Source organism: Centruroides sculpturatus, unplaced genomic scaffold (genome assembly GCF_000671375.1).
Source record: "Centruroides sculpturatus isolate CEXI.00-Female unplaced genomic scaffold, Cexi_2.0 scaffold1117, whole genome shotgun sequence".
NCBI lineage: Eukaryota > Metazoa > Arthropoda > Arachnida > Scorpiones > Buthidae > Centruroides > Centruroides sculpturatus.
In genome coordinates, this window is record NW_019385276.1 from 267,555 (window position 1) to 291,088 (window position 23,534).

The 23,534-nt window shown below is 30.0% G+C and overlaps 1 protein-coding gene across 1 annotated transcript in view; it reads right to left on the reverse strand.

Annotated features, from left to right (window-relative positions):
• LOC111637070 (major facilitator superfamily domain-containing protein 1-like) overlaps positions 1–21,263 on the reverse strand; it is a 30,770-nt gene extending 9,507 nt beyond the window's left edge. The window contains exons 1-9 of the mRNA XM_023382480.1: positions 21,129–21,263; positions 20,252–20,348; positions 16,781–16,879; positions 15,066–15,177; positions 12,164–12,220; positions 11,364–11,520; positions 9,719–9,816; positions 6,332–6,444; positions 2,584–2,653 (exon numbers count right to left, since the gene is read on the reverse strand). Of these exons, the coding sequence (XP_023238248.1) occupies positions 2,584–2,653; positions 6,332–6,444; positions 9,719–9,816; positions 11,364–11,520; positions 12,164–12,220; positions 15,066–15,177; positions 16,781–16,879; positions 20,252–20,348; positions 21,129–21,248 (923 nt within the window). The 5' untranslated portion in view covers positions 21,249–21,263. The remainder of the gene's footprint in view (positions 1–2,583; positions 2,654–6,331; positions 6,445–9,718; positions 9,817–11,363; positions 11,521–12,163; positions 12,221–15,065; positions 15,178–16,780; positions 16,880–20,251; positions 20,349–21,128) is intronic.
• Between the last annotated feature and the right edge of the window lie 2,271 nt (positions 21,264–23,534).

Consider the following 23,534-nt stretch of genomic DNA (forward strand, 5'->3'; position numbering starts at 1 on the left):
TTGCAGTGCATTTGAAAGAAGAGAAATTTTGTTTAACATATCAATCATCAATGCGAAAATCAGTTATAAAATATATATTTTCAATACAGACAGCTATATCTAGGTACTTTTTATTTGAATAAAAAAGTCTTGTAGTGCTGGATAAGCATTTCACACAGCTAGGGTTGACCTTAAACTACAGGTAGCCCATCTTGGTCTCAAAACTCTATCAATCTTTATAATTTCAATTCCAAGTTGTTTGGATATTTTGGAACATTCAATTTGGTTCTTATATACTATTTTTCATCAATTCAATTCCAAGTTGTTTGGATAAATATTTCAAAATGATTTACTTGCTTTATTTCTTTTATCAAATTGTCTAAAACATGATAGAGGCAATGATTTAAACAGTGCCATATTATTATGTTTTGAACTTAAAAAATGCAAGGGAATATAAATATAGTATTTAACAGAAGGTATAATGAGTTTTATGAAATGAATAAATAAATATTACAATAGTTCAGTCAAATTTTGTTTACCTATGAACGGAACGAACATTACTACAAGACACACTGATACACAAATGAATGTTAAAAACAAGTAAGAATGTAAATTTGAGATTTCCACATTGAGAAGCTGCCCAGGTGCCCATTTTAGAGAGAATCCCGATTACAAGTGCCATTTTAACAACCAGTTTGCCGAACTCAACAAAAAGTTAGGTACAGATCTGCCAAACTGGTGAGAACTAGGCAAATCCCACCACTGGAGGTCCACCACTGGCCATAACATAGCCTGATTATTTGATTAGTAATATCCAAATATTGTAATTGAGTGAAATCATCAAAAGTGGGTTATATTTGGTATTGTGAATATAGAATTGGGTACTAGGATTTTCTTGCAAATGGAGTTACTCTGTATTGTATTTATAATGCAGCGATTGCCAAATGATGGTCCATAGACCATTTATGGTCTGTGAAATAATTTTGGCTAACTGTGGAGAAATTTGGACATTGATCAACTCAACACTATGTGAAGTATTAAATGCAAAATGCTTGGTTGCTTTTTCTCACTCATTGGGGAGATTTTTATTCAAATTTAAAACCAAACACTTAAGGATTATTATCAATAAAATAATGTTGTGAGTGCAATTGTCTTCCTTCATAAAAAAAGAGCCAAAAATCCATAAACTTATATCAAACAAACAGCAACAAACTTCATGCTAATTTGATATAATTAAACAAGTAAATTTCATATTAATAAAGTAAAATGGAATGTTCATGATCATTATTCTGTTTTATCAGTTAAAAACATTCATGATAGCAATTCACAGGATTCAAAATTGTGAGTTTAGTGGTCCATGAGGTCAGAAAGATCAACAACCTCTGTTATAATGTTAAGGAAAACTGAAGAACTGATATTACAACCAGTAATGGGTATGAATGTGATTTTGAGTTTGGCAACTTTGGAACCACTGGCCCACTTACTAACTAGTATAAGATATTAAAAAAATAATACAGTAGAACCTCGATTATCCGGACAACTATTATCCGGATTTTCGGTTATCCGGATTGTTCAAAATAAACAAAAATTTTACGAATTTGCTGATTTGCACTTGGCGAATTACGATATTGTTTATGTACGTGATGGAATGCATAACTTTTTTTGTTTCAACAAAGTCTCACCCGGCACAGTGGCTGTAAACTCTTAAATATATTTTGCGTCATAATAAAAATATAACTTGACATACGTATTTATAAATAATTTATTTTCAAATTACATCATTTCTATGACCAAGGGCCAACGTGGGCCACCGCCTATGCCTCACGGTCCGAAGCGCCTCACGTTTCGAAGGTTTATACATTACTTAAAAGCCGCAAACGCGATGAAAAAATTTTACTCGTCATAAAACGATAAATAGTTTGTCAAATTATAAAATCCGTCTTCTTGCGCTACCAGAGGGCCTTTTAAACAATAGGTAGTCTGTTAGCGTTGGTCAATAGTAGTCCAAATTCAATACAAACGTTTGTTTCTTAAAAATTTGATCATGGTTCAAATACAGTATTTACTTTTAATAGTATCGATTTGTCATTGAAAAGAAAATGTGTTGTATTATCATTAAAAGACAAATTAAAGTATTTGTTTTGATTATCCGAATTTTTCCCTTATCCGGACTACCTTCATCCCCAATTAGTCCGGATAATCGAGGTTCTACTGTAATAATAAAACAAACTGAAAAGTATTTATAAAATAAATAACACTTGTATAAATAAGTATTTACATTTAAATATAATTAATAAATAATACTTGAAAATTTCAACAAACAACACTTTTACATATACAATTCAACAGTACTGGCCCATCTTGGAACTGGCCATTCTGGCAATTGCAGGAACTGCCCTACGACCAGTCTGAACACTTTCTAAATTTACACACATAATTAACAGTTTTAAAACAACTTTAAAAATGCTGTACCTAGAGATTAAGTATTTAAAATTAAATATTTCAAATAGTTTCTAAGTTATTGGTAATTACATCCTTTAAAAGTTATGTTTATTTTTACAGTTTTATATGTAGGAGACATTTCACAACGTATTAACAACTTACAACTGTTCTTCCTCTCTCAATGTTCTTTCTGCAACCGATAAATTAAGACGCCCATCTGCAAAAACAAATTTTTAAACTCTGTATACATGCATTCTACATAAATCATTTCTTATTAACTAACACAACAATTCTAAATTTATATAATAATTTATTTAGACCTTCTACAAGACACACTGATACACAAATGAATGTTAAAAACAAGTAAGGATGTAAATTTGAGATTTCCACATTGAGAAGCTGCCCAGGTGCCCATTTTAGAGAGAATCCCGATTACAAGTGCCATTTTAACAACCAGTTTGCCGAACTCAACAAAAAGTTAGGTACAGATCTGCCAAACTGGTGAGAACTAGGCAAATCCCACCACTGGAGGTCCACCACTGGCCATAACATAGCCTGATTATTTGATTAGTAATATCCAAATATTGTAATTGAGTGAAATCATCAAAAGTGGGTTATATTTGGTATTGTGAATATAGAATTGGGTACTAGGATTTTCTTGCAAATGGAGTTACTCTGTATTGTATTTATAATGCAGCGATTGCCAAATGATGGTCCATAGACCATTTATGGTCTGTGAAATAATTTTGGCTAACTGTGGAGAAATTTGGACATTGATCAACTCAACACTATGTGAAGTATTAAATGCAAAATGCTTGGTTGCTTTTTCTCACTCATTGGGGAGATTTTTATTCAAATTTAAAACCAAACACTTAAGGATTATTATCAATAAAATAATGTTGTGAGTGCAATTGTCTTCCTTCATAAAAAAAGAGCCAAAAATCCATAAACTTATATCAAACAAACAGCAACAAACTTCATGCTAATTTGATATAATTAAACAAGTAAATTTCATATTAATAAAGTAAAATGGAATGTTCATGATCATTATTCTGTTTTATCAGTTAAAAACATTCATGATAGCAATTCACAGGATTCAAAATTGTGAGTTTAGTGGTCCATGAGGTCAGAAAGATCAACAACCTCTGTTATAATGTTAAGGAAAACTGAAGAACTGATATTACAACCAGTAATGGGTATGAATGTGATTTTGAGTTTGGCAACTTTGGAACCNTAAAATATTAAAATTTTGAGAAGCTTGCTTTTAAATGTCATTTTTTGTAGTACGTCGTTATGTTGACTCACAAAATTCTTAGTTTTAGCTATATACTTAAATAAAGTAGAGACGGATAACAAAGTATTAGAATACTGTGGTATAATAAAGGAAGATGCTAACAAAAATCAAACCATTCAATGGGTTTATCAATTAAATAACAAACATTTTTTGTTTGTTTCTCTAAACCTGCCTCAGAAATAGGTGAAAAATTTATATCGTTAAAAGGAAACAAATTTTCTAGAAATAATGAAAAACGATTAGAAAAAATATTTGAAAAACAAGTTAGATGCAATAAATCTCTAAGAATGTATGATCATCATTCATAAACGAATAAAAATAATTTAAAATATATGCTTGCCACCTCAAATTAGTAATGGCTTGCCATCGTACACTACACTTTTTCCATCGTACACTACACTTTTTCTTTACAAATAGAGTCGTGCCAGTCATCTATCTAATACCTTTTGGGGAAAAATTTTTGAATTGAAATAACATGACTTCCGGTTTGTATGGGAAGTTTGTATATAGTTAATTGGGGCCTCCCACCCTTAACTTTTCCATATCTGGTCTTGTCTTTCATCTATCTAACTCCATTCTTGAGATTAAGGAAAAACAGATGGACGACAGCGCAAATTTACAGGTCTATGGTTTTTCAAATATTAGCCCAACAATGACCGAATTCTTTTTTAGGGAACCACATACATGTAAATAACACTAATCCATTCACATGTAAAGGTGAATTAGGTCATTAACACCATCTTTTGCATACACGCAACAAGTAAACAAAAAAAATGCCTCCAACATTTGGATTTCCTAACCTTTGGCTGACCTTACTTTAATTGTGTAGTCTGAGGAGGAAGGAGAAAGGACATAGCAGGATAAACAGGTTAGGTGATACACATGAATAAATTATTTTAGGGTGGGCTAGGACCCATTCATGTCTATCTATATTGACCATTATTAAGAGTTTTTTAAATATGAATTAGTTGTTCACTAAATAATTACATGTTCTCACTAAATGCTTTTTTCCACTTATATGTCCTACTGTAAATCAAAGACAAACAATCGCCATAATGAATCAGGCTATTTTTCTGCTACTGTTAATTATTAAATTTAAAGCAACTTGGTAATAGAGGTAGGGATTAGGTACCATCTCTTATTTAATTATAATTATTAAATTTAATAAGTATAATTTATTTATAGTTTTTTTGTATAAATATATAGTAAAATTATAATTAATAATAGGAGGAAAAACAACCTGATTACAGCAATCATATGGCTTTGAGATGTTTATATATGTATATATACCCTATGCCAGGGTAAAGTGATAGTCAGCTGAGTACCATAGTGGGTGATTATAGGCTGTGGGCACAGGAGTTTTTCCCAGTTAGCACATGAGTAACCGTGGATGGTTATATTTAAAATTAAATATGTCTGGAAGTGAAGTCGCACTGAGAATCAGGCAGCGTAACTGGTAATGCATCTGCATAGTAAACAGGAGTTGTGGGTTTGAATCCTGCCAGCTGATTCTTTTTTCCACAATACTCTAAATTATTTAATAACTATTAAATTTCATAATTATAATTAAATTAAGAGCTGGCACCTAATGTCCGCCTCTAACACTAAATTACTTAGAATTAAATTATAATAGTAACAGAAAAATAGCACCATTTATTATGACAATCATTTGGCTTTGATTAACAACAACGGGCTTTGAGATGTTTATATATCTACTGAAAATCAATTTGCTAAATTTAAAAAAAAAATTAGTTTATTTGATCATAAAATGTACAAATGAAACATGCACCACTAAAATAATATTCTGTCTTCCCAGAATGAAAATCCTAGAGCCATTACTAGTGATACAAGGCTAAAATTTCAAAAGAAATGCAATGGTGCACTTGTTCTCCACCTAATTTTAATCTGTGAAAAGTTATAAAGAAATGCATCTGTCCAATTTCTCCTTTTCTAGGTGTGATAAAACAACAGTGAGATGCCAGTAATTTGTGAGGAATGAATCCAAATTGTAGAAAAAAAATTCATGTAATGCTTAGAGTCTATGTCACATGAACTCCTCACCAAGTTATCAGGATAATAAGGATACATTTCTCTTGCATTAGAACATATTACTATTATCACTCCCAGAAATGGAAGAATCGGTTAGATTCATTTCTTTATAACTTTTTACTGATTAAAGTTAGGTGGAAAACAATTACATAGTTGCATTTCTCTCAAATTCTGGCCTTGTTTCACAATCCCATTCTTATTTCACCTCAAAATGTTTAATTTGAGACAGCAACCATCTGGGTGACACACAAACATGGCTGCTTCTAAGAATAACATATCTTATTGCGCAAAAATTTCCCCACACAACTTAGTTCATTTTGTAAGGGTGTAAGGCAACTTTCGACTCATCCTCTACTTTCAAACCTAAGTGCAACATTTCAATGTCTTAAATGTGCACAACCGTTAGTGATTTGCTTTATTTTAAAGCCAAATTTATTCACTGAAAATATTAAAATTACGCAAATAACTTGAAATTCTAAACAAGCTCAAATTTTAACATTTCTAATATTGAAAAGTAAAATAATTTTTTATGTAAATTTGATTCATTCTTAAATAAATAATACTTACTACATATACAATCAAGGAAAAACACTTCTAAAAATAAATATCCTTTTTGATCTACAATGTATCCAGCGCATAGTGATGCCACGGCAAGTCCTAAATTTTGAATGGATTGCATTCTGAAATAATAAAATAATACAAAAGTAAATAATAGATTATTATTTATTCTAGTTAAATAAATGCTAAATTATATTTCATAGTAATTTGAGAAAGTTTGAGGGAAAAATATCCACATTTATAATAATATTGAATACTATAATATATATGTTATATTTATCCTTGTAAATTAGATTCAACAAAATGATTTGCCTTAATTGGGCTATAAATCCACTACTAATTAATGATGGTTCTAAATTATTTAATAAATTACTAAAAAATTATTATTATTAATTTAGATAAGAGATGATGCATAACATCTACCTCTAGTAGCAAATTACTTAGTATCTAAATCATTAATAGTGGCAGATTTAGAGCCTGATTGATTAAGGCAAATCATTTATTGAGTATATATGTAATGGGTTTTTTGGGATGTTAAGTATGTAAATTCGTATTATATACATTTTGGTAATTGGCTATTTTATCCAAATTTTCACTAGATTTGTCTCAATGGTTGACACAGAAAACAATTCTTACTTCATATAATATCCGACATTTAATTAAGAATTGTCTTCTGTCAACCATTGAGACAATCTAGGGAAAATTGGATAGAATAGCCAAGCACCAAAATTATAATGAATTCTACTAGATACAAAGCAAATGATAATAATAGTATTATATATTTGAATAAACGTGATGACTTATTAAGTATTCAAGAATGATATTAAACAATTACACAAACTATTTAACATAAATTAATAAAGATTTCAATCATTTTTGTTGTTTAATTTTCGTGCAAGCATCCATTCTGCAACATAATTTTCCAGTTATGGCTAATGAGCAATTCCTGTCCTCATTGCAAATGTTTTAAAAAACTTGCCAAAGAAATAAACATCTTCCTTGTTTCATCAGTCTCTTGTCGTCTTTTTGTTTCATACTTTCTTTGCTTAGATTACTCCATAATCTCAAATAATCAAAACAATAATTCAAATTAAAAACTTATCTAACAAATTGAAGTTTTTGTCTTACAGAGAAGCAAGAATCTTCTAGAACAGAAAGTTGTTCAAAACTTAAACATTCAAACTATCACCAACCAAAACAGTGTTACAATTGATTTATTATTGATCATTAATATTCTCCCACACTAGATAGTAAAAACTCTTGTCAACAGATGCAATGTATTACGTATTTTACGGTCCGTGGCGATATTTTTATTGACAATGAATTTACAGCTTCATTCTAAACAGTTCTTAATATGTAAACATTTTCTATTTTTAAGGAATTTTTCCCAATTTCATTTTTGAATTTTAGAATTAAAAGTCAGGAGTATGGATGTAGGAATTAAAAGTCAGGATGTAGGCTGCAATTTAATAGATATAGGCTGCAATTTTAACCTTGTCTTGTAAGCCAGTACATAATTTATAGATAGTAAATGGCTCAATTATTCCAGTCTGCTTTTTCTTGGTTTTGTTAATGCTGGCTCTCGACTTAGTGCAATTCTGAGGCAATTAATTGCCTTTATCACTGCTCATATGCAGTAAAATTGCCTTTAAGTATTTTCGTGACAAAATACTGGGACAGTATGCAATTCCATCACAGCCAATCAGCATGCAATACCTATAATTCCAAGTGTACATGACCATATTTTTACCAATCATCCTTAGCACTGCATACAGTGTGATGTGGAATTTCAAAAAAAAATGCAGAAAATAGCATGTGTTAGATTTAAAAAATTAAATTGAAAGAATAAAAATTTTATTTTAAGTTGAAAGTTTTGCTGCCATTTTAAAAAGTTCTTGTAATTTATTGCAAATCACCTTCCGTTTCACACAAGTATTTTAGTTAAACTCCTTATCTACCACTCTATACTACATTACTCTAAATAATAGCATTCAACATGTTTTCCATGCTTTTCAACCCAGTGTCTATTTTTAACAGCATCTTTATTCCCTGGGGTTTATTCAAGGAAAATACAACAGATGACACAATAAGTTGAATCTTTTGTAAAGCCATGGTCACACCATGCGATTTTCAGCTGCAGGGGCAACCGCAATTGCAATAAGCACGAGTCACGCACGTCTTCTCGTGGTCACACATTGTTCATTGGAATTGCAAATTAAAAACATGTGACCCTATAATAAACCAATAAAGTTACAGTAGCTTGATTTTGGCTACTTTCGTAAGTTTACCAATAGTTTTCGTTCTATTTCAGAGTATATACAGAATTTTAGCCATTTTTCTTATGAAAATGGCAAGCAGTTTCTTTTCTGCAATGACTAAAAGAAAAAAGGCAACCAGTTTGATAGAGCTGGTGAGAATACACAAAGAGAAAATCTTCGATCAAACAAAGAATTAAAATCGCACAAGCTTCATGAGCCTGAATAAGCTCAATCAATCTCGATTCTGAAAGTTAGAGTATCAACCCTCTAACTTTCCGCCATGATGACAAACTATTTTCAATGTTGTCACCATATGACGTTTGCCAAAGGCGTTCGCTTATCGGATGCGCATTTGCAATCGGCACAAGTAGAACAAAGTTTTTGTTTTTATTCACAGTTGCAGTCGCGCTGATTTTCAAAGGATATTTACTAGTTAATGAGAACAGCCATCACAGTGGCAGTTGTCTGCACGGCTGGAAATTGCTAGGTGTGACCACGACTTAAGTCAAACTTTATTTCCATCGCTACATGACACTTAAACTTAATAAATTTTGTCTCTCTATAAATTGAAATCATTTTGAAGGCATTTTGCTAACTCAAAAGTTAAGATCTGAAGAAGCTTGTGTGTAATTTTCTATACTTTCTATTGTGCTCTCAAGGAGCTGGATGACATTACGACAAACTTGACATATAAACAAACATTTAATTATATATACTCAAAGACATACAAAGTTACATGACATGTTATCACCTCCAAAACCATGATACAAAAAACAAAATAATCTGTACATACATAACTTTGAAAGTGGAGATTTGATTGGGCATTTTAAGTCATTGCCTTTATGCAATGATTTAAAATGGCCAATCAAATCTTACAGCTAGTATTCTGTTTTTAAATTTACAAAACTGTACATTTTCACATCTTACTGATTTATTGGACAGTTAGATTTCTATTAAATTTGTGGGTCTAACTTGAAATTTTCTTAGAGAATCTAAGTTCTCTCCCACTTCAACTTAGAGAATCAACTATGTTTAGTTTTCAATTAAATTTCTACATTATTTTATCTTTTAAGTATATTTGACAATATAAATTTTTAAAATAACAACTTAGAAATTTAAATAAAAGCACATCACTTACATTCCATAAGCAGTACCTAACTGATGTTCCGGAATTTCAATAGCAACCATAGGCCAAAGTGCACAAGCCAAAAGTGAGTATCCTACGCCCATTATAACCTAGTAAAAGATATAATGAAACAAAGATCAAATACATTATTTAATGATAAGAACTTCTGATAAAATAAATTATTTAACTCACTTCACAATGTCTTAATCTATTAATAAAAAGTGTACATTATTTCTATGTTCAAAAAGATTTTTAAGCATTAGAATAATAAATTTAATAATTTTAATTACTTAAAATTATTTAATTTCTTATATGGATTTGTTGTCAATATCCCAAAATTTAAGATATAAATATCCCAAAATTCAAGATATAAATTATTTTATGCAAATTCATTGAGAATGTTTCTATAGATACTTTTTGTACTGATTTGAGCAGGTTTTATGAAGTACTCTTAATGGTCAGCTCAATTATTAAGTGCATTAAACTGATACATTTTTAAATAAATTAAAATAAAACCTTGATTTAACAAACAAAATTTCTGGTCTATATGTTACATGAGAAAATTAACACCCTGTTAATTTTAAAATGTTTTTATATGTAATTAAATTAACAGGTTATATATATTTTTTTAGATACATGAGTCATTGCTCTTAAGAACATTATTTATTTTGATTTAGATTGTATACTTTCTTATTACAGTCTCAGAACTAAGGTGAGTATATAAGCAATAACACATATAGAAACCTTTCTCTGAAATTAAACCTCTCAAACATACATTAATATGTTTGTGTAATTAAGTAAAAATACATAAATGAACTAATTTGTCAATTTTTTAATATGCACATTTGAAAACCTACTTTATATAATAAACAGACTTAACAGTTTTAATGGCAATTCCATTGCCCAAATTAGTCTGTTAAATCGAGGTTTTACTGTCTACACAAAAATTTATTATTAAAATGCCATGAAAAATAATCATTTTTACTTGGTTGAAAAGAGTTTAGCTTTTGGAATTGTAAAAGGATTAAATTCTACGTATAATATCATTTAAATATTTCCTTATGCAATTCTTCATAATTATTTAAGAAGATTTATTTGTTTCTGAAAAATATATTAATACAAATAAACTATGTAACTTCAATTTTAATCTTTTTTAATTAATATATTTAAAATTCTTTTGATAATTTAAAAATAAAAGTTGATTATACACAGACCTAAGTTTTATTATTTATATTTTTTAGGAATATTTTGAAGTTAAAAAATTACGCAAGAATGAAAGGTAAAAAAACAAACATGTATTAAGCCAAGTAGCCTGCTACAGTCAGTCACTCTCTCTTTCCTGGTGGTTTATAATTTTAAACTTTCTTTAGTGTCCATACATTTCTCCATTGTCTCAATGCTGCTCTTTTCCAGCTATCTGTTATATTTCTGAATATATTGCATTAATGACTTAAATTTTAAGAATCTTCCGATTTCATTTTCTGTCTTTACGACTATACCCACTTGTTCTTCACAAATCATTATTTTCCACAGATTAAATTTAGTAAATTTATAAATGAAGCTTTATCACAAAACACCACTCCTGCCTATACTATAAATGATATGCTAATGACTAGGTAAACAGATTGAACTTTATTAAAAATACAGAAAAGCTTACCATTGCTACCCATGGATTTAAAAATGTAAAGGCTAATAACATGTGTGAACTTAGTGTTATAATAACAGACGCTAAAACCCAAGAAAGATTATATCCGAGTTTATCGACGATAAATCCAAGCACTGGCGATGCAGCTGCCGATATTATATACACTATGCTGTAAAAAATAAATTAATTTGCTTGTTATATTGAATATATTCTATATGATAATGATATTAAGTAATAACAATATTAAAAAATATATTTTATAAAAGTTAGTTTGAATGTTTCAGAAAATTGCACTAACAATAATAAATAAAGTCAACAATAAATAATTAATCGCAAATAATAAAGGCTTAATTCAACTTCTCTCTCTGATTATATAGTTAATTTACCTTGCAATTTTCTTTTGTTTAAAGTTTTAATTCAATGCTTTTTAAAAAAACAAACAATCTGTATATTATCAGGCTATTTAATAAGGCTGAGTTTAATAAATTAGATGTAAAGTAATTAACAGCTCTGAAAGTGAACGTTAGATGAAGATCTGGGTAGCGTAATTGGCAATGCATCTGTATGATATGCAGCTGTAGGTTTGAAGTGGGACTCGAACCCACAACTGCATACCTTGCAGATGCATTTATGTGTAAATGAATTTTCCTGATTTTTAGTCAGCTGGATCAACCTGGTCCTGTTTGAGTCAGATAAATAGTATTCCATTGTATTTATATTTACTTCTCTAAACATTTTATAAATACATTTACTTTTATCCTCAATGTAGTGATATTTATAGTTAAATACTTTTAATAAATTAAAAAGTATACCTATCTAGACTATTAGCAGCTTCCTGCGTAAACATGTATTTCCTCGAAAAGAAAACACTGTAAAAATAAAAATTTATCATTATATTTTCATAACAAAAAGAAATTTTTAATAAACTTTATCTACATTTTTTATAAATAAATCAAAACACATTCTATCGCATTTAAAGGCCTACATAAAAACAATAAATTACTCTTTAATCTATAACAAATATTTGTATTTAATAAACAACACAATATTAAAAATTTTTACACTTTTAAAAAGCAATTTAATAAAAAGTAGATTAAAATAATGTGCAACATTATTAAATTAAAATTATAATTAATTAATAATTACAAAAATATATCTTAAAGATAAAGATTTAATTATATTTAAAAGTATGAGGGGTGCCATGAAAATAAAAGATGTTTGGCTATAGAAAAAGGAAAAAAGATTTATTAAGTAATTAGTGCAAGACCAATTACTTTTCTACGTAGTCAGTACTACAATTAAAGCACTCGTCACAGCACAACTAATTTTTGAATTCCTTTGTCACAGACATCCATAGCCAGTTAGTGACAGCTTTCACCTCGTCATCAATTCCAAAATGTTCAATAACTCTTTCACAGTTTGGTAGAAGTGAAAGTCACCGAGGGACAGTTTGGGACTATACAGAGGGTGGTCAAAAACGTCCCAGTCAAATTTCAGAATCACAGCTTGAGTGTCTGCAGTAGAGTGCACTTGCACATTATCTACTTTGATTAAACATTAAACACCATTTTCTCACACTTGCGTCATTCATAATGTGATTACCATACACTTTCATGATTTGTTTATGAATTTCTAAAGGATAAATTTTTTTTGTGTTTAGAAAAAGAAAAACACTTTACACCTGGCATGATTTTTGATTTTTGTACACATTTTAACCCTTGATAAAACAGTAACAGTAAGCCTGCCATTAGCTTATCACATGTAGAGTTTTGTTAACACAGAACAAATTGACCTCGAATCGATGGTGGTAATTTTCCTGCGCATAGTGCTATGTGCAAATGTTTTTTTATTTGTTGAATGCCCTTGTACTTAACCAATTCTCAATCAGTAATTTTTGTGAAATTTTTGGCAACTAACTGAAGACTGATAAAGTACTATCTTTAATGAACTATCTACAAAAGTCTTATAAATAAAAAAGATACAGATTTGAAACTTTGTCTAATAGTACGACTATTCTTTATATGTTTCTGGTATTCGTTGATGGAATTTACATTGGTAAATTCAGCAAAAACGTTAATATCATTTAAATCTGCTTGTAGGGACTGCTTGAATTCCCAATGCATTCAATACTGTTTATTTTTCTCAATGACTTAATGTTCAACATTAACAATACAACATGATTTGACTATTTGATTACACACTGCATTCGTTCTTTACATAAAAATCATAGAATAGAAAATGGAGTAATTTTCTATGTTAAATTTTACATAGAACATGTTAAATTTTACATAGAATTTCGGTCCAACTCAGAGACAAAAGAGATTTTTAGGTACAAAGAATGTAATTTAACCTGGATATAGTAGTAAAATTACATCAAAGAAGTATTCAAATATCTAGCACAAGTTCTTAGAAACAAGAGAACTTTTTGCAATTGAATATTTCTTGATTCTTGTATTCAAATATTCACATTTTTAGTTGGAAATCACTTTTCATTAAGCTGAGTATGCTTTTACATATGTAAAGTGGTTTACAGTGGAACCCTGGTTAATGAACTTAATACGTTCCGCAACTCCATTCGTTAACCAAAGCAATTTTTCTCATAGAAATTAATGCAAATACAATTTATCCATTCTAGCCTCCAAAATTTTTGACTTTATTTGTAAAATATAGATTTTCTTTGATGAAAACATAGGAAAACATAGTATCTATCATTACGGCAACAAACATGTAAACTTTATTTAATAAAATAGCACTGTACATACTTTAGTTTGTTGTAGTTGGTGGCAGAGGAGTGGAGATATACGGAGCTAAATGCTTAGAAGGGGAATTTCCCTCCAAAACAATAACGGGTAGCACTTCATTGGGAGATTCTTTGAGTCGAGTTCTCTTTTGGTAAGGAACAAGAAATTGATCTAAAGTTGATTGTCTTACTCTTTTAATCAAAATTTTTCTCAAATGTGATAGTGGCAATAGAAAAGAACAATGTGCTATCACTTTTCTCTTTCTTGGATGCCATATTGATTAAATATATAAATCACAAAACTGAAAAAAGAAGTTTATCACAAACACTTGGAAAAGCAATGCTTAACTCGCACATGCCTAACAGCAATTAAAATTTAACAAAAAATGTTATGTTCATTATCCGAATTTCGTCTGTTATCTGAGACAAAATTTTTGCAAAATAAAAGTTCGTTAACTGATTTGGTCATTAACCAGGGAGTTTGTAAACCGGGGTTCCACTGTACTTGGTTATGGCAATGGGATATGTGGACAATCTGCCAAGGAAATGCCACCCGGGAGGACTTTTCATGAAAAACTGACCCCTATTTAGGTATTAGAAACATGAAGAAAATCCAGAAAACTCCACGTGGCCAGCCTGCTGGCAAGATGCAAACCCGCAACCAACTACCAACGCTCGGTTGTTTATCCAATTTGGCCAATGGTAAGCACATACGTAGAAGTGATATTACTGTAAAAATTAATATAACTCTGGCATTTATCTATTGTAGTTTAATGATGAAAAAGCAAAAATATATTAAAATCTGTTCAAAATAGAAAATCATAATCTGATGCCATGTAATTCTGATTTATGTAAGTTTTAATTAATGTATTTCAAAATCTGATTTCTAATTAAAATATACAAACTCACAAACATTGCTATTTTTATTTTCTTTTAAAATCGTAAAAATTTAAATGATAAAAAAATCTACTTACGTGGCTAACGCAATGAAGGGGAATATAGCCACATAATATGCTATACAGATAATACTCAACAGCCAAAATGTTAAAGGAAAATCTTTCACATCTTTAATTCTTATTACTTCTCCTGAATGAAGATAAAATAAATTATGTCTTTGATTATAATTTATTATGTAAAAAATATTATTTATTAAATTATATAGATAACAGATATATATATAACTCCAGATCTTAAATTAAACAAATAAACTAAAACTTTAATTTGAGTAAAACAAATAAATCAATAGGATATGACTAAACTAAAACTTTAAAGATTGGAAAGTGGATAAATTGATGACATCTAAATATTGCTTTAATTGAATGACCTCTCAAAAGAAATTCTATAAATTGAAGAGTTTATTCCATCATCTTTGCTATTGTCAGAATGATATGTATCTAAATACGGAAAAGTGCTAACCTCCAAAGCCAATAAAATAGAAGTATTCAACAACAGGACATGGAAGGGACTAAACCCTTTAACCACTCAGCAATGACCGATGGATATATCCATCAAGGGGGATCGTGTGGCAGTGGCAAAGGACGGATATATCTGCAAAAGAATTTTTTGGATATATCCAAACACTACCGCCAAAAAAACTTCACATAAAAAAAAAATTATGTAACAATAAAAAAAGAATTTTCTTTACTAGACATAACTGTTTACAAAATCTTTTTCTGAAACAGTAATAAGAAAAAAAAAAAACGCATAGAAAAATACTTAAAAATTACCCACATTTATTCTCCGCTACATATGGATAGCACCATACCTGACTAACCCACTGCTGAAAGATTAACCATAAAAAGAAGCATCCAAACTAAAACTAACTCCAGCTATGGAGCTAAACTTCTAAGAAAAAAAGCCCAGAAAACACAAAAAACCTTCAGAAACAATAAACAAAACCATCTCTGCTCTATATCCACAGACAACAAGTAAACTATGATCCCCATTCAAATACTCCTCCTGAAAATAATGTCAACATTGAAAACTAGTTAAAAGTAAGATTAAAGCCCCAAAATTAAAAGATAACTTCCCATTCTATAAAAACAAACCAAATCTTTAGATAAACAACAGCCCCAAAGCTCCAGTCAAAGATCAAAGGCTCATATGAACTAAATGATAAAAATAAAAAAGACAACAGCTTTTATCTGATGACTGCTTTGATCCTTCTTTTAATATTTCTGAAAAGAAAATCTCCACAGTTATAAAAATTTCAGAAAAAAATGCTTTATTTAAATGTACTAAATTCTATAAACATGAACAAAAGAAACCATTCTTAAGCTTTCGAGTATGACATTATTATCGAGAACAGAGCTTCTAAAATCAAATACGATTGCATAGAAATCAAACATAACGTTTCTCAAGATTATACATTATATATTCTTTGAAAATTTGTAAATAAAAGCATTATAGAAATTTTTTTAATCTACAGAATTGTTATAGTAATGGAGAACAAATTTTGAATCTTTATAAGGAAGTTCTTAACTTTCCATAGCACATACAGCCATTGCTTTCTTGGAAATCAAGATGAAAAGATTTTTACCTTCTATAAAATATAGGATAAGATTTGAATAAGTAGATATTTTGGAGTTAAACATGTTAATGGAGCTAAACATTTTAAAAAATATATCACATTACATAAACATACAAAATAATAATCAGAATTGTTTAATTACATAAACTGAAAACTAACCTGTATCATTCGATAAATTTTCAAGGATCTTCTCGGCCCTCCAATCGAAATATCCCAAAATTAAAGCACATAAGAGTGATAGCAAACAAGTGCTCGAAGCTAAAAAAAAAAATATTAAAATTCTTTTTTATATATAAATAATAATTAGAATTCACAGATCATATTTTAAAATATATTTATTATTAAGTTTATCAATGTCCTTTAATTTACCGTATTTTTGCAGATTGACTGGAGACAATCAGCATGCCGGAAACCTTGGGGTTACTGGCATGCTGATTAAGCTGCAACTAAAAAATAAAATTAATCAGATCTAACAAAACTACTTGTTAAATAAATGTTAAAAAAAAATATTCTTCCCCTTACAATAAAATAATATCATTGTAATTTGACTAACTGAAGAGTGTTTTAGTTTACAGGGAAATAAAACAATTAGAGGTTTATTGTTGTTAGTAGTAACAATAGTTAGTCAGTGTGGACTGCAACCTACAATCTACCCTGACCCTGAAAGATAACACCTTCCTCTCAAATTTCACAAAAAGCCATGTTAATCCATGTAAATTGTAATAACTTAGAGAGTTTCTGAAATTTCATGCTTATTTTTGCATTTTTGGATCAAATTAAATAAAATAAACATAAAAAAGCACTTTTGACATTCCGCAAGTATTTTACATTGTTAGAAAGAAGACAAAATGGAGAAATTAAATATATAATCATTATTTTGATGCAATGCTGGCAATTTCCTAATTTTAGAATAAAAACTGGCGTCTACGAGTTTCACGTGTCCTCTGGAAAGGTATGTGTAACCTCGCTTAAACCAGCATGCCGATATTTATCTCATAAAAGTATCTGATTTTGTGATGTCCCGGATAGACTGACATGCCAAACAATCCACAAAAATACGGTACGACATTAAAAACTAACTTAAACTAACTTAAAGTTGCTATAAAATCCTGAAGAATAGAAGCACACTGATTTGTGGTAGCATTTCAACCTGCCACAAATTGGGGCACAAATTAATAAAATATCTTTTAATTATATATGAATGAGAGAAGACATTCATCTTTTGTTTTCCTGTTATAAGATAATTGTTGTCTTTATTCACTAATATTTTTTCATATTTTGTATTAGTATCCTTTGCAGTTTGGACCAAACATGATACTTTCATAAGTGCTGTTTATATGACTGAAAAAAAAAATGTAAACTAAGTTTTATCTTTCCTAACAATAAGGGACTGTCCACAAATGACATCTCCACTGAAAGGGTGGAAGAGGATTATGACAAGTTGGATAAAGTCAGACAAGAGGGGAGGGGTTGAGGTTTGGGGAACGTCCATTTTATTTCATTTAATTTTAAACAGTTTATGCATTTTATTATATATATTTCAAAACTTCTTGTATGTTTTGCTTCTACTTATGATATGTCTTGTTCATAAAGTGATAATGGTTTTAAGAGAGTTGAGTTTTGTTGGATGCCTGAAGAGGGGAAGGGATTATGTGAACTTGGACAAACTGGGACAAGGGGAGAGGAGGAATAAAAATTTTAAGAAAAATGTAGACATAATTTATAGACAGCCCCCTAAGTGACAATGTAAATCAACCTTCTAGATAACATGTCACACTAGAAATGTATAAGCTCTAATCCTTAAAATCGAGCACTGTCATGTAGCTTGTTTCATTAACTTTCAATTGTTTCAACCTCTGCTCGATTTTAAGGCTATGTACCCTTCAGTTAAGCTTGAACCATGCTTTTGTCACCTAAGAGATTTTTTATTGGGCAAGGTAGAGAACGCAGCGAAGTTAAGAAAGCAAATTCTAGAACTGGCGCATTTGGCTACATTCTCGTCATTTTTCGCCTTTGACGGTACTGCATACTCGCAGCTTAGAGGAGTACCAATGGGTAGCCCGGTCTCAGGCTTATTGTGCGAGATGGTAATAAGATCTCTGGAAAATAACGTATTGCAGAAATATGAAGATAATATGATAATGTATGNTTTTTTTTAAAAGACTTTGGACTAAGACTACTTTCAAAAGCTGGAATAGTTCATAAAACACACACACATTCTTTTTATGTACTAGTTCCAGTGCAGATTTTAAATTGGGTTTCTTTACCACTACTATTAATAATTAAATACTAAGTAATTTGGTGCTAGAAGTAGGCATTAGGCACCATATATTAGTTATAGATTTGAGTCCTGCTCCAGGCCAATTCTTTTCTTCTAAAATATTCTAAATTATTTAATAAATATTAATTTAATAAGAGATGGCACCTAATGCCTACATCTAGTAACAAATTACTTGGTATTTAATTATTAAATACAGTAGAGTCCCGCTAGTCCGAACATTTTCAGACGGTGGAGAGGAAATTTTTTCTAACAAGAGGTCCACTTAGGAGTGTTCCCATTTCTCTTTCCTGAGTAAATCACATGAACAAGGCTTCATCAAGCATGTCAAATGTTGAGGGCCTTGCTGTTTGTCAATTTTCAACTGATTTTTCTGAAGTAGAGGCACATAACTGCTCAATCTTTGTGCATTTTTTTCCAGTCGGTTATTGTGGCCTTGCCCACTCCAAACTCTACTGCCAATTTCTCTGCACTTTACCCTTGTCTAGCCTTTTCAAAACATCCAGCTTATCTTTCAACGTACACATTGTGCAATTCTGTTTCGTGGCTGTTGTAGCAGCAGACTAAATTAAACTAAAATAACGTAGAGCAAAGAGTACATACAGCATCCACAATTAATCGTGCTAACTCACACAGTAGCATCAGTCATCTGACTGGAATTCTGGACTGTGTATTAAAAACAATGTTTTTTACAGTTAAAATAATTTTAATGTAAACAATGAAGGCAGGATGCCATTTCAAAATTACGAAACTTGTTTTTGTTAACTGTTTGAGTACAAGACAGATGAAATAAAAGGTGGGGGAGATGATGATGTTGAATCTATATAAACCATTCCTGTTTTACTGCTTGCTTCTGCATTATTTCAATTATTTGGCTAATCCGAAAATCTGCTAATCTCAACAGGACTCAGTCCCAATTAGTTTAAACTAGCAGGGCTCTACTGTAGTAGTGGTAAAGTAGCTAGATTTAAATCCAGCAATTGTTTGTTTCATTACAAAATATCGAACTTTGAGATGTTTATATAACAACGGATTTTAACAGATGTTAGATAAACAGAAGATAAATGTTTTTGGTTGCTTCAATGGCCATCGTTTGTTATCTTTCATTTAGCTAAGATCTATTAAAATCTGTGCCGGAAGTATTACTGTACTGTACATAAAAGAGTCTGTGTGTGACTTATGCAAAAAAAAAAAAAATAATAATAAATTACTTCTTAACTTTACTATTTAATAGTTTATGCTATTATATAATTAATTTCATAACTATTTTGCATTTCAAAAATAATGCAAATACAGAATTTTTTTTTATTTTATTAGGGAAAAATTGAAATTCTGCATTATTTGAAACTTACCTATAAAAAGAACAATCCCTAAACACGTGTAGCCAGTAAAATAATTGTTAATCCATTTGTAAATGTGACTCATAACCCAAAAATTTACAGAACTTCCCTATAAAATTAAAATGTATTAAATAAATTAACAAAGAATTAAATTAAAATTTTAAATAAATTATAAATAAAAACTTAAATTTTAGTTTGTTTTTCATTTCTAATTAGTTTTTGTTATTTATAAAGAGTACATTTTCTAATACCTACATTAGGAGAGATTTACAAAATATTAAGAAAAAAGATTTTAAAATATTTAATCAACAGTTAGTTTAAAAATTATATAGAAGTTAAAAATATACAAAAAAAATATGATTTACACATCATACATTTTAAACAATCCCTAATATTTTAGGTTTTCGTGTATGTTTTTAGTCTGAGAGCAATTGTACTGCATATACTATTTTAAAAAAATGCATTGTATTATTTAAAAATGCAAAAATACACAATGTTGAAGATATATGTAAAGGAAATCTTTTGAAGTCTTCTAAACGTCCATTCACAATCACCGAGACAAAATTAACACTAGTGGAGTCGACCTTTTGACATCACAGGAACTTGCGTAAGTATAGACAGGGAAGATCTTATAAAGAAAAGTTGACTCTGCAGATATTAATTATGTTCTAGTGATTGTGAATGGATGTTTAGAAGACTTTAAAAGATTTTTTTTGGTGTAAGTCTTCAATGTTGTATACTTTTGTATTTTTAAATATACATTTTGTTCAGGATTTTTAATTGTTTTACATTGTATTATTTCTCCGACCCATCAAATATCATTAATATTTAATTTTAGATTAGTTTTAGACTGTCTTATATTTTATGAATAAATTTAAAATACACTTACAACTCTTGCAAAACTCAACTGCAAACCAAACACCATATTTAATTCTTTTTCTTTAAACCATCTGACTGCGTACGTATTTTGAGCTACGGCAAGCGATTCTCCACCTATACTATAAGACATAAAAATGTTTTTAAGAAAACAGTTTTTACATTAATGTTGGAAAACATATTGACAAGAGTGAGACTAAATTTTTTTAAAATCTTCAGGTTCTAAAATTGAAAAGTATTTTGAATATATAAAATAATGTTTTAAATTTGAATAACAATCTAGTTATATGGTGGCCTATAACAGTGTTCCGCAACTGGTGTGCCATTACAAAGTGAAAGGTGTGACGTGAACTTTTACATATTCTATTAATTGTCAAGTTTTATTTATATATTTTTATCACAGTTGCTGTGTTTCTTATGCTTGTATTTCATTCTCTGCCGCAGCACTGATGAAATAAGATAATGTTTGTTTATTCTTTACTACAAGCCACGCGTTTTTATGTATTCTAAGAAATTAAATGCAAAATAAATTTGCTTGCAGATGTTGATGTCCATTTCATAATAATAATATAATAGTAATAATAATAACCAAATATTCATTAGGTGAGGAATTTTTCAAGGAGATTCCTTGAGTCCTCTCTGGTTCTGCCTAACCCTGAACCCATTACCAACATGTTAAATAACATGCAATATGGCTACAATATCAGACTTGAAAAAACAACACATTTATGTTGTCACATCTCATGTACACGGACGACATAAAACTTTATGCATCCACAAAAAACAATTTCATCAACTCCTACAAATCACACATTCATACACCAAGGACATACAAATGGAGTTTGGCTTAGACAAATGCAAAACATAGAAAAAGGAATCCTGAAGAAAGATTTTGCACTCGGAGATGTTATTGAATCTATGGAAGAGAGTGAATTCTACAAGTATTTAGGATTCCAACAGGCCAAACTAACAGAACATACACAAATAAAGCAAAGACTAATTAAAGAATACCAAAGTAGATTAAATGCTATCCTCAGAACACAGTTAAATGCGAAACACATTTAAAGCAATAAACACATATATGTCATCCCAGTACTTACATACTCTTTTGGAGTTATACATTGGACTCACACAGATCTCGAGCAACTCCACAGGAAAAAAAGAACAACACTTACTAAGCATAAACAACATCATTCTAATTCCACCACAGAAAGATTAATCCTTCCACATAAAGATGGCAAACATGGCCTGATCAACATAGTAAACGTTCACTACAAACAAATACAGCCACTGCGAGAGTTTGTCTACAGAAAACAAGAAATATCACAGTTACATAAAGCAGTAACTCTAGCAGACTCAAATAACACACCATTAAACTTACACTTATGCTTTTTATATGTTGTGTCAGACATGACAACATATAAAAAGCACAGACACCATCAAGCAATCATGGGCTCAAAAGGCACTCCATGTCAGGCATCCTTATGACCTAGCCCAGGATTTTGTTGAGAAAACTGCATCAAACAGCTGGATAGATCAGGGATGCCTCTTTGGGGAGACGTATGGCAATCATGAATCCTTCCAGCAGTGTTTTTCAACCTGGGGTCGCAACCCACACGTTGAAAAACACTGCTGTCGACACTGGGGGTCGAAAAGCCTTACACGGGGGTTGCGGGTAAAAGAAAAAGACAAGTGTTTGTAGGTCCTAGACTACAATAAAAAAAAAACTACAATTTCAGTGAGAAGGATGTGCCTGTTTATTTTACACTGTAAAATAAACCTGAAAAATCAATTGTACTGTAAAATTTACAGTACAATTGGTTTTTCAATCAATATTTAGCTCTCAACAGAAAGAAAATTAAATACATACTTTTTAAAATCACTGATATAGTTTTAATATGGCCCTGGGGGGGTCGCCAGAATTTTTTAACTTGTAAAGGGGTTGCGTATTCAAGAAGGTTGAAAAACACTGCCATACAGGATCAGATCATAAATACTAAAAACTACAAAAAAAAAACAAACATACTCAAAGATACAACACTCACAAATGACACATGCAGAAAATGTCACATCATGCCAGAAACATACAACACATCACTTCTGGTTGCAAACTCTTGGCACAGACAGATTATTTACACAGACATAATCAAGTAGCAAATATAATACACCAAGAGCTAAAACAACCACTTCACACCTAAATGATAATTCCAGCAAATGAACAACAAAAAAATTTTAATGTTCAAACGTTTTCGGCCGTCTTTCAGAGGCCCTCATCAGGAAAAATTGCAGAGAATAGAAAAACAGTTCTATCTTTTTAACAGTTTTTGAATATAGCTGTGTTCTAATTTTTAACATTTAAACGATGTTGAATACAAATAATCATTACGTATTACAACATATAATTAAAATATTTACCAAT